The sequence below is a fragment of the Telopea speciosissima genome, chromosome 8 (genome assembly GCF_018873765.1).
Source record: "Telopea speciosissima isolate NSW1024214 ecotype Mountain lineage chromosome 8, Tspe_v1, whole genome shotgun sequence".
Lineage (NCBI taxonomy): Eukaryota > Viridiplantae > Streptophyta > Magnoliopsida > Proteales > Proteaceae > Telopea > Telopea speciosissima.
This window is the reverse complement of record NC_057923.1, coordinates 19,491,591-19,508,013: the sequence shown is the minus strand read 5'-3', so window position 1 is coordinate 19,508,013 and position 16,423 is coordinate 19,491,591. Positions and strand designations below refer to the sequence as shown.

Sequence of the window (16,423 nt, the reverse complement as noted above, 5' to 3'; positions counted from 1 at the left end):
AACGTTTGGGACTATAGACAAAGGGAACAAAAAGAGATTCAATCATGAAAAAGGCCCACAATGATCCTGTGGATTCGGCTCCTCTCCTACGAGCCTAGCACCCGGGGAGTGTTTGCCTGTTCAATGAGGCATCCAATGGTGCTGGGCTGTTGGGCACATTGGGATGCACGTTGGGCCCCAACAGCCCAGCATCGTTGGATGTCTCACCAAACATTCCCTGGGCATTGGGCTCGCAGGAAAGGAGCCCAATCACCTCATGAATGTAGAATTAGGAATTAGGTAATTAGTAATTCAGATTTTATACCAACTTGGTCGTAATCCAATCTAATTATTTGACTTCTAATCGGTTGTTTTGGGAAGAAACCACAAAAAGGTTTACAATAGTTTTGGGTGAGGATTTTAATCTCAATCCATGTTTGTGTGCTCCCAAAAGAAAAAATGGGGAGATAATTGGTTACCTAACCTACCTGGTTTCAAGCTTCAATATCTGCCCCTTGAAGACTTTGAAAACTGCCTTTTTGAATTGGTGAGTGATCTTATTGATCAAGAGAATCGGTGTTGGAAGAGGTCTACTATATATCGATACATTCACCCTTTAGAGCAACCTGCAATATATCAGATCTAGTTGGGTTTGTTTTCATCCTAGGACCAGCAAGTATGGGGCGCTTCGAAGCAAGGAGCCTTTACAGTTAAAAGTGCCAACCATTTGTTGTGCAACTTGTGGGCTGCTATGGATTTGGCAAAGCTGTCTACGGTAGCGATGCATATATGGAGTCACATTTCAACAATTGTAAGCCTTTACGGAAGGCGATATGTAGTTGTGACACCTTTGCCAAAGATCAAGAGTTTTATGTGGAGGGCTTGCGCTGATGGTCTTGCATCAAAATTGGCTTTGCACTAGCAAATGGTGTCGATGTGCAACACCCTCATAAACGAATAATCACATATTGTTGGATTGTCCATTTGCAAGGGTTGTATGGTTCGATTGCAGCCTCTCATATGTGGTTCCTCAAAATTGTGAAGTGAAGCTTCAAAACTAATTGGATTGAAGGTTGGTCATCATTTTTGTTAAAAGGGAAGAGATGTGCTAAGGAGCTTGCATCTTTGTGTTCTTTCATTACTTGGTTCTGGTGTGTGTGCTCGAAATGATCTAGTCTTTGCGAGGGAGATATGGTCACCCTTGGAGGTGATTACAGCTGTACAAAGAGCCTGTGATGAGTATTTATCTATTTAAATTGAACTGTGATGCTTCATACCATCAAGGCAAGAAATGCGGCGGAATTGGCTTTCTTCTTCGTGAGCACCATGGAAAGCTCCATGCAGTTGTTTTAGATCCTTTACAGTTCTCTGATGTTATGGTAGGGGAGGCCTTAGCGATTCAGGAAGACCTATTGGAAGCTTTATCCGAAGGAGCATTTCAACTATTAGTGGAGAGATAATTAGGAGGTGGTATCATATCCGAAAGCTACAACGAAGGAGTCGGCCTTATCAATGTGGTCGATTATTGATGTTATCAAACATATTTCTTCTTTTTTTGATGTCCGTGAGTTTCTATACATTTCAAGGGCTGCTAATGTAATAGCAGATACCCTTGCCAGGAGGGCCCAATCTATTACAAATAGGATTGTTTGGTCCAATTCCGATCCTTGCATATCTATTCCAATTGTTACAGATGGCAAGAGTGTAATCCATGTTGATCAATAGATAATCCTTTTATCAAAAAATAAAATAAAATGAAGAAGAAAATCCATAATTTGTGGTGCTAGATAGGGAGTTTAAGCTGCTAATTCGGGTAGCACTCCGGAGTCTAAACCACTACAATCCGGTCCAATATTTGTGGTATGGCAACGAACAGCCCAATATGACCTAGGCTTGGGCCACCCTTGGTTTTAATTTGTATCAAGTTCAGTCCTGGCGGACCGCCAACTCACTTGGTCCAATTGGAATATATTGGATCATGGAGGCTCTTTGGTCAGCTGGGTTGTTTTTGTCAAATTCCAAGTCTATGCTTCAAAATCCTCAGGCATCACTTTACCAACACATTACTATAATTTTTTTTCTTTTCTTAGTTTATACGAGCATGACTTAATTGGTTCAGTTTGTATTACAAACACTCCCCAATAGATGCATGAAAATAACATTTACTCATGCAAAGGATATGAAGGTCCTCTTTCATGCTACAAGGGTGCATATTGATGAGGCATAAAACACCCCACCTATCAGAGGCTGCCACGTGGCCGACCCGACCTCAATCCGAGAACCGAGTTGGGCCGAGCAGGAAATTGGGCCGACACCATCTCCGATAAGTCACCTGACAAAGCCTGGTTTGGGCGAGCTGGCCGGTGGCTGAGGCCGAGATTATACGGGTCAGCCATAGACTCCTAGCCGAACTCGCGGCTGAGACCTCCTCCCGGGCCGACCTCCATTGCCGACCCCACGGGCCGACCTCGTAGGCCGAGCCCTCCTCCCGGGCCGACCTCGTAGGCCGAGCCCTCCTCCATTGAGGCTCTCATAGCACCCCACCGGGGATCTCCAGGCCACGTCAGCACATCCCGAGAATCGTGGGATAAGGACCGAGCCACGATCCCAGCGCAACACGGAATCACACTCTACATGGACTCTTACCTTAATAAGAGTCCGACCCCGAAAATAACTCTCCACTCCGCTCCACGTGAGAGAACCTTCCGAAAGAAGGACTCCTACCATACTAGGACTCTTCCAACCGTCTCATCTCCTCCTTACTCTATAAATACCCAGGTATGGAGCACTATTCCTCATCTGGCTTTTTACTACACAGTTACGCTGTCGCGTTGAAGACCTGACTTGAGCATCGGAGAGTCCTAGGCCGGAGCCACACCGGCCCTCTTGCGCTCATTGCTTGGTTTTTGCAGGTTCATCCACGGGCGAACCAAGTACCGGAGATTTTCACACGCAACACATATAAATTGTATTTCACTTGTTTATTAATCTCAATTCATCATGAATGCCTTCATATATAGTCTTAGTGCGTGTTAGTTGCTTTGGGTCTCTTAATTTTTCCTTTGCCAAATCATCATGTTGAATCCTCAAAAAAATTACCAATGTTATATATTGAGGCAAATATGACATTCATGCTTCAATTTGTAAGGAGGAGTTTGATACGGAAAAATGTTTCACAGACCACAATAAAGATCGTCATCGCAAATTGAAGTATGAATGCAATATTTGCCTAAATGTATTCCTGACTTCTGCTAAGTTATGAGTTGATGCTGCAGCAGCACACGAAGCTAAAGAATATATGCATGTCAATTGTCGTGTACGGACATAAGTTTCCTTTATATTTCTTTATAAATTATTTAAATGTATTTCTTCTAATTGTAATATTATTTTAGACCTTTAGTTCTCCTTTTTTTCTTTTCCATTAATTAAAGTAATTTAATTAGTCTTAGATTATTATTTACCCATCTTCATATATATAAGAAATGAAATCTTAAAATATAAGAAAAAATTGCGACTTCACAATTTCAATATAGACAAGTTTATCTTAGTGGCCTACTTAGTTCAATTACATAGCAAAATGATTTACAGTTTTTACCATTGGACGGATTGTAACTAGTTTGGATAAACAATTTGTCAAATTTCATACTCAAATTCAACCATATGTTTTCTATTTATTGACATACATCTCCATATAGGATCTAGATCCTCTACTATCAAGCTGCCCGGCAGGACCATGTTGCCCAGACACGGTGTTGCATGTAATGACCGCCTTACCCCCACTCAGACAAGGTGTTTGGGTAGAGATAAGGCAGACATTGCACGCAACACCATATCTGGGCAGCACAGTCCTGTCGGACAGCTCGGAAGTAGAGGATCCAAATTGCATGCATACTCCATATTTTCTCATAATTCCAGAATTTTAAAGCACTCTTTTGTCATACCACATAATACTGAAAAATTCGTGTGCCAACCAAATAAACATAGCCAAATGGATTTTTATTTTTAAGTAAATGGAGAGGGTTCTTCAACAAGCAATATAGAAAAGCGCACTAATGAGACGTAGTGAAATGATTTCATACATAAGAGGACAGTGAGATTATTTCACATAAAGAGATTGAGAGAGAAGGTTTTAAGGGCGGAGACAGAATGATGAAATTAATAACAGAAAGCAACATAGGAAATTCCCAAATGGGCGAGCCTTCACATAACAGTTAAGTTGCGTTATTGCAATCAGGTTGCAGGTTCAAAACATGAACAAAGTCTCTCCTCGAAGCTCGGATTCAGGGTTTAGTGAAGTTCATCGAGTCCAAACCGATGTCTGGAAGAATTCTAATAAGCCTGAGATTTTATATTTCACAACCAAAACTATGAAAGAGAGGATTTAGAGAGATCGAGAGTGGGTCTCTCTCTCTCGTTTGCTTGAGTTGCTGCCTGCCTACTTTAGGTTAGCTTATGAAGCACATTAAATAAAGAACTGAGTCATATTCACGGCACCAAATGAGGGGAGACGTTGCTTGCTTTAAAGTTTGAACACGACATACCCACCACTAGCTGTGTCTAACGGTCATATCCACCAACCTGTGTGACAGAGAAAACCTCTCGAGAAACTGACCCAAGTCATTAACAATACACAATGAAGACAAGATACACAGAACAAGAAAATTCAAAATTCCCACCCAGATTTGAACAAATAACCCCCAACCGAAGCTTATAATGAAGTTGAAGCAGCTCCATAAAGAAAAGAATTTGCTATAGTAGTTAGTTATGAACTATTTTCCTTTTATAATCCATTAACAGTTTGATTAATACTTACAAAAAATAAAATAATCAATATGAGATTTTACCAGCTTGTAGTAATAAAAAAAAAAAAAAGGAAGGAAAAACCAATGGTGTTAAATACCTCGCAGTCACACCAGTTGGTTGTAATTCTCGCAATTAAAGACAACACACAAGTGGAGGTGTAGCATATTTGAATAGAGAGAGGATTTTTACAGGCACCAATCTTCAAGAGCTTCCGCTGAATCCTCGACTGTCTTTCTTCATCTTTCCCATCTCCATCTCTCGCGTGGTTTGCTGGCCCTCACTGCTCGACCCAGATGGATGCAAACCATACTCGCTAGTTGGTCCACTGTATTCGCTGCTTCCGTATTCCTGACTAGCAAGTGCCATCTTCCGGAATTTCTTCATGTCTTCATTATACTGGTTTGTGTCATAATCTGAGCTTCCATATGAACCATAATTGGTGCTGTGTCCAGGTCTAAGGCCTTCATTCAAACTGGAGAGGGACATGTCTCCTTCCAAGGCCCGGACAATCTGCTCCGTTTCAAACCATAAGGTGTATTAGTTACAAGACCAATTACAGCCCAGTCAAGTCAAGTCAAGCCAAGAAGATAACTTGGTAATATAAATAAACCACAACACTCCAAAACCATCATGTACATAGCTGAATTACCTGGCTCATGCGTGGCCGCCGTCTTGCAGAATGACGCACACAAGCAGCTGCACAGGCCACCACGCGTGCCATCTCAGAGGGGTTGTAATCCTTCTGCAGCCGTGGGTCAACAAGGGTGTCATAGTTGCCATCTTCTAGAGCTCGTGTAAGTAAAGGTCTTGCCTGTAATGGCAACACATTTCATTACATTGAAGCTTTGCCACAAAGGTTATTCAGCTTTGACAAATATTCAATAAAATTTGTAGTTTCCAAGATCATAACTATCTTGGTTTTAGAACCATGCAAATATACAATAGAAGCATTCTCAGACATATCCTTTTGAAGCCTCCCAACTCTTTGAAAAATAAAAGAATGATGCTAGTAGGCTATGCAACAACAAACTGACCCAGTCTACCAAGCTATCATCCACGAATGTATGAGTTGAACTAACAGGACGATGCCCAGTAATAAACTCTAGCAACATAACACCGAAAGAAAAGACATCGGATTTATCTGTGAGTTTCCCACTTGCCGCATACTCTGGAGCCAGATACCTGTCAGATTGAGTGTGTCAGTATTTAGAAGTGGAGCACAAATAGAAATCAGAGAACATTTTTACATTTACCGACTTATCACCACCAGCTGGATGCAATTGGTTCACCCTAGAAGATTTGATTGAACCAACAAGCCTTGCACTTTTACATCTATTAAGGTCAGAATAAAAGAGAGGAGGGGGAGGGGGAGGGGGAGGGGGAGGGGGAGAGGAAAACTATGAGGGAAAGAAAGAGACAGGAGGAGAAAGTGTCTCCAAAATGCCAGCTTTAACCAATCATAAATAAAAGTCACATCTCACTAAATAATAAAGCTAAATGCTGAACAACAAACTTTAAATCAAGGTACTAAAACTCGGAACTCGGTACCAACTCGGTCCCTTGAAAAACCGAATCAAGTCGAGATGGTGAGATCTCGCCGAGTTGGTGCATTTTTTTTTTTCGACTCGAAACCTCAACTCGGTGGGTTTTAGACCTAGTTTGGGTCTGAAACTTGGTATTCAGCCTATTTAAGGCCATTTAAACAAAATGGCACTATCAAATTTTGCAAAAACAAAGCCCAAATAGGAGTTATGTACCGTTCAAACTTAATTTGGTGTGCACGAATGCTGTCAAAATCGCTCTGAATGAAAATATTTTCATGGACATCAAAACAAATGAATATTTTACCGCACTTTTGGTTTTTAGCAATGTTTTACCATATTAAGATTTATGGAATTTTTAGATTTGAGAAAAACCCCAGCATTAGAAAGTTGAAAATTGCACCTACCGACGAAAATCTAGTTTTTGTTCTTGAACTAGGGGTTGACTCTTTTTCCTTTTGGAATTTTATTTTTTAACTATTTTTATTGGATTCAAATAAGGGGGTATTTGCTTAATTATGAATAATATCTTAAGTAAATATTTCATTTACTTAAATGATATTAGGCATAAATAAGTGTCTGTCTTAGTTCCTGGCCTAAATAAATGTCTGTATACCAAGGTTTACATAGATAGGTGTCTATATACCAAAATTTTCCACCAAGATCTCGAGATCTGGCACTCATATAAAGGATTTTGGGTCGAGAGCCGAGATCTCGGTCGAGTTGTTGTACTTTTGCAACTCGTATGCCAACTCGTCTCGGTTTCTCAAAAAACCGAGAAACTCGCCGAGATCTTGCGAGTTCTTGAACTATGCTTTAACAGAGACCAGGTGAATGCGATTGGACCTCTTGAACACCTAGTCTAGTATAATCAACTAAAAGGGAAACATTGATGACAGCAAAGATATTTTATGAGGACTAAGAGAAATATAAGAACCTTAGGATTCTTTGGGCCCATTGTTAGTCATCAATTAATGTAATTTTCATGTCCAAACAACAGCAAGAAGGAGATGGCAGAGAACATGCAAGGAAATAGAAAAAGTTTATTTCCTTTTTCTATTTTGAAAATATTTTAAGGCAAGACAATTTTTTTTTTTTTGAGCGTGTCAGTATTTAGAAGTGGAGCACAAATAGAAATCATAGAGAACATTTTTACATTTACTGACTTATCACCACCAGCTGGGTGCAATTGGTTCACCCTAGAAGATTTGATTGAACCAATACGCCTTTCACTTTTACATCTATTAAGGTCAGAATAATAGGGAGGGGGGGGGGGGGAGGAATACGATGAGGGAAAGAAAGAAAGAGGAGGAGAAAGTGTCTCCGGAATGCCAGCTTTAACCAATCAGAAATAAAAGTCAGATATCACTAAATAATAAAGCTAAATGCTTAACAACAAACTTTAAACAGAGACCAGGTGAATGTGATTGGACCCCTTGAACACCTAATCTAGTATAATTAACAAAGAGGGAAACATTGATGAGAGTAAAGATATTTTATGACGACTAAGAGAAATATCAGGACCTTAGGACTCTTCGGGTCCTTTGTTCGTCATCAATTAATGTAACTTTCACGTCCGAACAATAGCAAGAAGGAGATGGCAGAGAACATGCAAGGAAATTGACCTTACCCGAAGGTTCCCATTACTCGGGTGGAGACATGAGTATTGGCATCAGATGAGAATTTGGCAAGCCCAAAATCTGCAACCTGAGAAAACACTCAAGTTCATTAATTAAGTTAACATCAGAAATCAGAAGACACCAAAATGAAAAATTTTTGTATTATAGAAGTCAAAGGTAATTTCTCTTGATCTTATAGTTTTCCTTTTATTTCCTTTTCTATTTTGAAAATAATTTAAGGCAAGACATAGTTTTGACTTTTGACTCAAAGAAATCTGCTTGAATTTTTTATTTCACCAACAAAATTTGATATGGAAAGTTGGCAACTGAGGAGCAGAAACCAATCAGATAACCAATCATGCCTTTTACACGCAGAAAGCTTCGTATAATCACAACTTGAAGAAAAAGAATACAAGAGTTTTTTTTTTTTGAAAAAAAAAATACAAGAGTTTGGAGAATGACTTTGCAGATATTAGGCCAGTATAATTATATCAACAAAATTGAAGATAAGAATCCAACCTTTGCCTCAAATTTAAAATCAAGGAGAATATTAGCTGCCTTGATATCACGATGAATAATCTTAGGACTACCTGCAAATATAAGTAAACATAAGTGGGAAACGAAAGTGAGAATGACTCCAACCAATGATGTAGATTAGAGCCCCCCCCCCCCCCCACCCCCACCCCCCGCACCTGCAAGTTATCATGAGAAGATACTAAAAGAAAACTCACAATCTTCATGGAGATATGCAAGTCCTTTGGCAGCACCTAGAGCAATTTTTAGTCTAGTGGGCCAGTCCATTACTGGCCGCCCCTTCCCTGCAAATAGTAATTTTTCTTTGATGAGATCTTTGTTGGCAAATTAACAGATGACAAGAAGATGCAGAGGCTTAGTTACTCTATGACTAGAAGCATATTATAAGTCATGAAATCAGGCAGAAGCTTGACTGCCCCATGTAGTATAATATTGTGCTGGAGAAAAACTCATAATAGATCCAAGATTCTAAAATGTGAGCAAGATGGAAATATGGAATGACACCAATTAGAATGTAATGGAGGTACATAATTCTTGCAACTCCTCAAAATAGCATGAAAAAAAAGAAGCATAAGAAATGAGGAAAAAATTCAAACCTTCTCGTTTTCCTTTCTTCTTTTACTTTTTTCAAAAAAAAAAAATTATGGACTGCTGGTCATAACAGTGATGTATGCAAGTAGTACACAACTAGAAATGAACGAAAAAGAATTCACTGTAAGATAAGATATACCATGTAAGTGGAACTCCAATGTGTTGTTTGGAACAAACTCATAGACAAGCATTCTTTGGGATCCAGCAATGCAATATCCTACCAATGAAACAAGATGTTTGTGATGTACTCGACTAATAATCTCAACCTCTGCCTGAAATTCACGATCCCCCTGCCCGCTACCAGCTTTTAGTGACTTAATCGCAACCTCTTTCCCATTTGGAAGAACCCCTCTATGGACATATCCAAAACCTCCTTGTCCTAACATGTTGGCAGCCGAGAAGCCCTCTGTTGCCATCTCTAATTCTTCATAAGTGAATGTGCTCTTTGAGAAACCCAAGGAAATGCCAGGAGATGGTGATGGTAGTGGATTCTCAGTTCCTGAATAATTTGACTCTGACCCTCCACTGCTGTTCATAAATGGTGGAGGAGGCGGCGGGGGTATGGGAGTACGAGCTGGTGAATGTGGCGGTCGTGACGCATATGCTGGAGGAGGAGGCGGGGGTGTGGGAGTACGAGCTGGTGAATGTGGTGGTCGTGACGCATATGCTGGAGGAGGAGAGGGTTTTGGAGGCATCGTGACAACATTGTCCCCTGGAGGAGGAGCATTGTGCTGCCAATGTTGAGGCTGCCCACCATAAGGTCTATCTGAACACATCAATCACCACCAGGAAATGAACAAGCAATTCAGCTACATGGACTACAGAATAACACTGTTATACATAAAAAAAAAAAAAAAGATAAATTGCTACACACAACATTGTATTATTGTACAATCGTTTGAACATTTCAGAAACCCACAAAAATTTGATCAATAATACTTCCAGATAGTCCAAACATACATGTGTATTGGAAAAAGAAGTCAAATTTCTCTCTAGTTTTCTCATTTCCAAATAAAATTCGAATCTCTCCATAATCAAGAAGCTAGAGCTCCTAAACTCCAATCCTTGTTAAAAATTTAGCATTGAATAAACGTATCAGGAAACCCAGAAAACAGGGTTTTCCCCACGATCCCAAACAGAAGTTTACAATGTTCCCCCAAAATAAAATCTTTTGGCAGACATAGACAGTAAAAAATCTGCACTTGACATGAAAAATGTCATCAAACATACATCCCATCACAAGTTTCCAGCATAAATTTTGGATCTGTAGATTTTACATAGCGATTAGCATTCAGAACTGCAAATCCAAAATTGAAATTAAAAGTACAAGGGGGGTGGGGGGGGGATGACTACTATTGTACTGCAAAGCCCATATTTGAGAAAGAAAGACGTTCAATTCGAAATGAAGCAACCACAAATAAAGCCTCCAAATTCCAAAACTTGAGAAATTTAAGTACATAGAACTCCAGATCGCCAGAAAAAGTCTGACCTTTCGGCCCGGGTGGGGGCGGACCGTAGTAGTAATCTTCGGGTACATGATGATCCCTCCTCCTTTTCTTCTTACAACAGATGAATAGTAAGCTCAAGAAAACTAGCATAACGACTCCACCAATGGCAATTCCAACGACAAGACCCGTTGATACAGCGGGAGAAGATGAACTGGATGAAGAAGAAGAAGAATGGGGCGGCGGCGGCGAAGAATGACTTGTGGGTGTCGAGGGAGTTTTCCCAGTGGAAGAAGGCGGAGGTGGAGATGTAGTAGTCGATGACGCAGGAGACGGTGGAGACGAAGCAACTGGGGAAGATGAAGGGGGAGGAGAGGTTGTTGAAGACGCCGGAGGAGGTGAAGAATTAGTAGGGGGAGGCGGTGGAGAGGCGACAGGAGCTACCGGAGTCGGAGTCGCTGGCGTTGGAGAGGAAGTATTCGTAGGTGGCGGCGACAAAGACGAAGCATTAGTAGGTGGAGAAGGTGTGGGAGCCGGAGAAGACGTTGCCTTCTTTTTTACTTTTAGGTAAGTCGGAGAAGACATTGCCGAGTTTCCGGTTTCAATCAGTTACTTCACTCAACTTTCATTACTCCTTTACACCACTCCGGTAGATCTTCCGGCACCCCGATCGGAAACCCGGCAAATTGTTCTCTCTCTATCTACTCCCAAGTGGAGAGTTATTTATTTGTTGTACTGCTGCGACTGCGAGATGGTGGAGAAAAGATCGTTTTCGTAGTGAAAGGTGAAGAAGCAACGGAGTCGCCGACGAGAGGAAGAGAATGAAGAATTAATGACCAGAGCAGAAAAACTTTTCTTTCGGAATTCGGATTCGGAATGCTTTTTCCACATGGGAAGGTGGAATCGTGAAGAATTCTCGGTCCCACCAGTGGGCCCCACACGACTGCCATCCGTGATTTCTGCGTTTTATATATTTTTTTTCTCCTTCTTTTTGGTATATGTTATCCAGGAATTATAAAGGTGCAGCTAATGGGAACTCCTATTAGGTAGCCGGGTTCTATTTGGTGGCTGAACACTTTCTGATGTTGAAAATTTTTTTTGCACTTGAAATCTAAGGATGACGTGTCATTGGAGTTAATAGGATCTAAAACCCTCCGTTGGACACTTGGACTCCATCTGGACTCTTCGATGCTTAAGTCAAACACAATAATAAAGTTTAGAACAATAAGAGATTAGTGGGGAAAAAAAATTACCTTAGGATTTCCCTTCTTATTTAGAGGTTTTTTTTCACATGCCCCTTGAATGGCTATATGTACGAATGCCCCTTAAACTTTCACAAATTCCAATTGCACCCCTGCTTTCCAAACTAAGTACCACCATTATCCCTCTCGTTAGTCAGAGACGTCATATTATAACGGATACCAATTTTTGAACATTGTTGGACCATTTTGCCTCTTGATAAGATAGAATGACAAAAATGCCCTTGAAAGGAAAAAAAAAAAAAAAAAAACCTGTAACTCATCATCCCCAAATCGATTGGGGAAGATGAGTTGCAAATATCCTTCAACGCATTTGCAATCGTCCTTGCAATTTTTCTCATTATTTGTCTCAGCAAGGAGTTTCAGTTGTCTGGTGCCATCTTCCATTAATTTTTTAGCATTGCAATGGTCTTGGATAAACAAATGCACATTGTATTCTTAAACCCCCACCCTGCATCCCAAGTCTGAAGGTTGAGTTTAGGGTTTCATTTGTTGAAAAAAAAAGGGTTATGTTTTAATGGAGGTTTTTCAGGTGCGATTTTTTTTTCTGTCCCCCATGAAGATAGCTGCTCAATTCTTTGTTTTTCAATTCCGTCAGGATCTTTTAAAGGAGGTTTTTCAGGTGTTGTTGGACGCAATGGTTTAATATATCTCATATTTTATTCCCATGTTGAAAAAAACACAACAAATGCAGTCGTACAAAGAAGCAGCAGTAGTGTGCAGAGCTATAATAGGATAAGTGTGCATTTGAAGTAGGTATAGTAAAATAAGAATAATGGGAGACTTTGGAGAGCTCACTACCTGAATGTCGTTGGGGGAGTTGCGGGCGGTTAGGACTCGGATCTATTCCACTGTCTCCGGCAAGGGTTTGGGGTCGAAGATTAGAACCTAAGCGAGCCATGGAGCTACCTTCAATAGCAAGAACTTATAGGCATTACTATCCAAGGGATTGTGCAAGATAAGATTTGAATTCTTGTAAACCTTTAGAACCTTCTCCATGATCGACGGCCCCGTGAGCTCGAACCTCCTTGCTTTGCCAACCAGGCAGATCGCGATTCTTGACCGATCCAACTCTTCCTTCTTCTTCGTCTTCTTTATTTGCTCCGATGATTCTCTGGGACTAGGAGTGGGAGATGGAATTGGAGGGGAGAAGGTGAGGGAAGGCGATTGAGGAGTTTGAGAGAGGAGAGGGGATTTTGGGGGAATGAAAGAGGAGAAGATTCTGTAGGGATTGGTGGCCAAGGGGGAAACAGAGAGGAAGACAAGAAGGGAAAGAGGAATGAGGATTAAAAAGAGGAGACGACAATTGAGATCTGAAACACATTTCTTCTAAAAATGAAAATACATTGCTTCTTTTCAGGATCTCCAGTTGCATCATTTCCTCCTCTTTGTCTTGTTGGTTGGAAAGAAGCCTTCACCTACGGTTTCGTTTTCTCCCATAAAGAACTTAGCAAACAACGATGACACAGACAAGTCAGAACTCCCGATCAATTGCAAATCCGTTGAAGGATACTTGCAACTCATCTTCCCCAATCGATTTGGGGAAGATGAGTTGCAGATTTTTTTTTCTTTCAAGTAAGGGCATTTTTGTCATTCTACTCTATCAAGTGGGTAGAATGGTCCAACAATGTTCAAAAACTGGGTTCCATTATAACATAACGTCTCTAACTAACGGGAGGGACTAGGTGGTACTTAGTTTGGAAAGCAGAGGTGCAATTGGAATTAGTGAAAGTTCAAGGGGGCATTCATACATTTAGCCATTTTCAGGGGGGCATTTGAAAAAAAAACCTCTTATTTATAAGATGAGTGGTGCATGACTTCTTAGCATGATAGTGGAGAGTATAGGTTTTTCAACCTCTGGTGGAGTATATAGGCTTTTCTACAAATGATGGTTGGCTCTAACCTTTCTGCGAGAGGGGAGACATATCCAGACTAATGAGTCAGAATCATGTACACGTACGAGAATGGAGAACGGCTCATAGCCATTCAGATGAAATCCACTATGTGGAACCCACACAGTGGATTTCATCTGAATGTCTATGAGCCGTTCTCGTACGTTCATGTATCTAAACGTGAGCCCAACTCCAGACTAATTGGGTGTCAGGGGCAACCCCAAACTTTTCTACTGGTCGGGGGCATACTTTGATGTCTCTAACGAGCTACCCTACCACATGTCCTCCCACTAGGCATGTCATTTTTTTTTTGGAGATAGGAGGGGTATCCGACTTTAGGCCGACTAAATCCCCCCCTTGGGCTTGTACATGACCCCTGTGCCACGCACGAACCGGGAGCTTCTGGGCCCTAGTGAGCCTTAGACGGGTGGCCTTAAGAAATTATGCAGCGGTGAAGGTTTGATCACGAGACCTCGCTTCCTGAGGCGAAGTCTCATGTCCCCTCCAAGCCAACTGCGCTAACCCCTTGAGGTTAGGCATGTCATTTTTTAGGTATATCAGAAAGATTTAATCAATCAAGTTTTTCCAACTGTATTGAAAGAGAGATAGAGAGAGCCTCCATTAACCAGTTGAACAGGTGCCTCTGCAACTTGGCATCAAACAGATTGGATATAGGCTAATGAGATGGGATGGGTTCTCTTATAAGCAAGGATGTAAATGGATATTCGTAAATCCGTATTTGATCCACGTTCGTATCCGTTTAGGAGAATCCGAATCCATCCAAAACTAATTGGATACGAATATGATAATCCCCTATCCGACCAATTCTTATCCGATTCGTTTAGCAGTCCAACGGTAATAAAATATCTGAAATATAACTCTATGTTTGTCTATCCTTTTAAGTTACCTTATTGGATCTTGTTACCTTATTTTTATAAATTTATAAGTTAAGATAATGTGATTCTTTTTCTAGATTTGCTATTGGTTTATATATATTGTTTTATGCAATGTGATACATGGAATTACATAATTATTAAAAAAACAAAAGTAAAAAACGTAAGAGAATAAAAAAATAAGAAGAGTAGAAGAAAGGGTAGTTACTGGACTCTCAAGCCTTAACCCTAACCCTCATCATAAAAATGGTAAATATGTCAACAGATAATCGAAAAATCATATTCGATCCATATTCATATCCATTTAGGAGAACTTGTATTAAAAAAATCACTATCCAAAAATTATCTGAATCCGTCCAAAAAATCGATAGGATATTATCTGAATCCGTCTGAATATAATCGGATACAAATATGATAATATCACTATCCGACCGAATTCGATCGATTTACATCCCTACTTATAAGCCTGTCCTTAATGCCAAAATATGCCATGGGTTCTCAAGTGGGATTCAATTTCACTACTTATTCCTTATGGGTTGTTTGTTGGTTTACAAATTATAGGAAAATTGGTTTCAAAGAGCAAAGTGGATTTCACGTATTTAGACACTAATAATATAATCATTCTGATCTAACACGAAGGCAGGACACTAGGCTATGTTTGGATGTCAATAAAAGAAAAGTGAAAACTCAAAAAACAAAAACCAAAAAAAAAAAAAAAAAAAAAAAAAAAAAAGAATTTTAAGAAAAAAGTTAGACGTATAAATCTATCATTGTTTCATCATGTTTTTTGTCTTATGGTTTGTACAGATATCATGTACAGATATCAAACCTTGTGTTGATTCTTCCCCTTATATTTACAAAGCCTGGGACCTAACCAAGGATTGTAAATTTGAAATTAGGGTCGAATCAATGTTTGTCGATTCTAATCCGGATCAGAAACTATCCTAAGAACCTTAGAATCGACCTTCAGATCTGAAACTCAACGATCAATTCCCAAAAACCCTAGAATTGATCACTCTAAAACAGAGCGATCCCAATTTAATCAATTCAATTCCAATTTTTGAAATCATATTGGAGATGAGTAAGGGAAGGTATGACCCACATGGATCCAACCCCAAGAAAACAAATTGAGGCAAGGGAATAAGTAGCTTATATATTGAGATTTTAGTGCCTTCTTATTATAAACAAAATGGGTGTAGTTTGTTTGGAAATTAACGAGCTTGGAATATTTATTATTACAAGACAAAGAAGAAAATGGGTGTAGTTTGTTTGTAAAATTAAACTACTTTATTTATCACCACAAGACAAGAAAAAAGAATTTCTAAAAACGTAGACCAAAAGGTCTTGTTGCGCTACCACGATAGTGGCATTTCCACATCATAGTAACATGGTCCCTCATCAAAGAAAGCTTTATGTAATATATTATACATGCCTTACCCAAAAAGAAAATTATATATAGACATGCAAGCTTTAAAGTCAACAGGTAACCCTACCTAATCTAATTACGGTTAGATTATTGGTTTGAAGAAAGAGAGTATTTGAATTTCAAACTCTTTGGAAATCAATTGGGTCGATCTGTAACTCTCTCACTATTGGATTTGGATCTTCTGCGGTCATCGTGTTGTGTGCAACTCCTAAGTTGCCATCTCAATACAGATGCCCATCTAATAGTTAGACATTGAGGGAAAATTATTCTCTCTAATTCCTTATAGTGTGGCAGTGTAGTAGTGCTAGGTGGAGATGTCGACACCTGACAGCTGCTGCATCCAACGGTCCGATCTCATTGGTATGGACCGTTGGATGCAGCAGCTGTCTGGCCTCGACATCTCCACCTAGCACTGCCGCACTACCACACTTTAGGAATTAG

General features: G+C 40.0%; 1 protein-coding gene across 1 annotated transcript; it reads right to left on the bottom strand.

Moving 5' to 3' along the window:
• Positions 1–4,798: 4,798 nt before the first annotated feature.
• On the bottom strand, positions 4,799–11,097 carry LOC122672118 (proline-rich receptor-like protein kinase PERK1). Its single transcript, XM_043869616.1, has 8 exons — positions 10,557–11,097; positions 9,207–9,833; positions 8,674–8,760; positions 8,462–8,532; positions 7,954–8,030; positions 5,817–5,964; positions 5,432–5,593; positions 4,799–5,292 (listed from the first exon to the last, which is right to left on the bottom strand). The coding sequence occupies exons 1-8, from the start codon at positions 11,095–11,097 to the stop codon at positions 4,984–4,986; spliced, it is 2,022 nt and encodes a 673-aa protein (XP_043725551.1). The 3' UTR covers positions 4,799–4,983.
• Between the last annotated feature and the right edge of the window lie 5,326 nt (positions 11,098–16,423).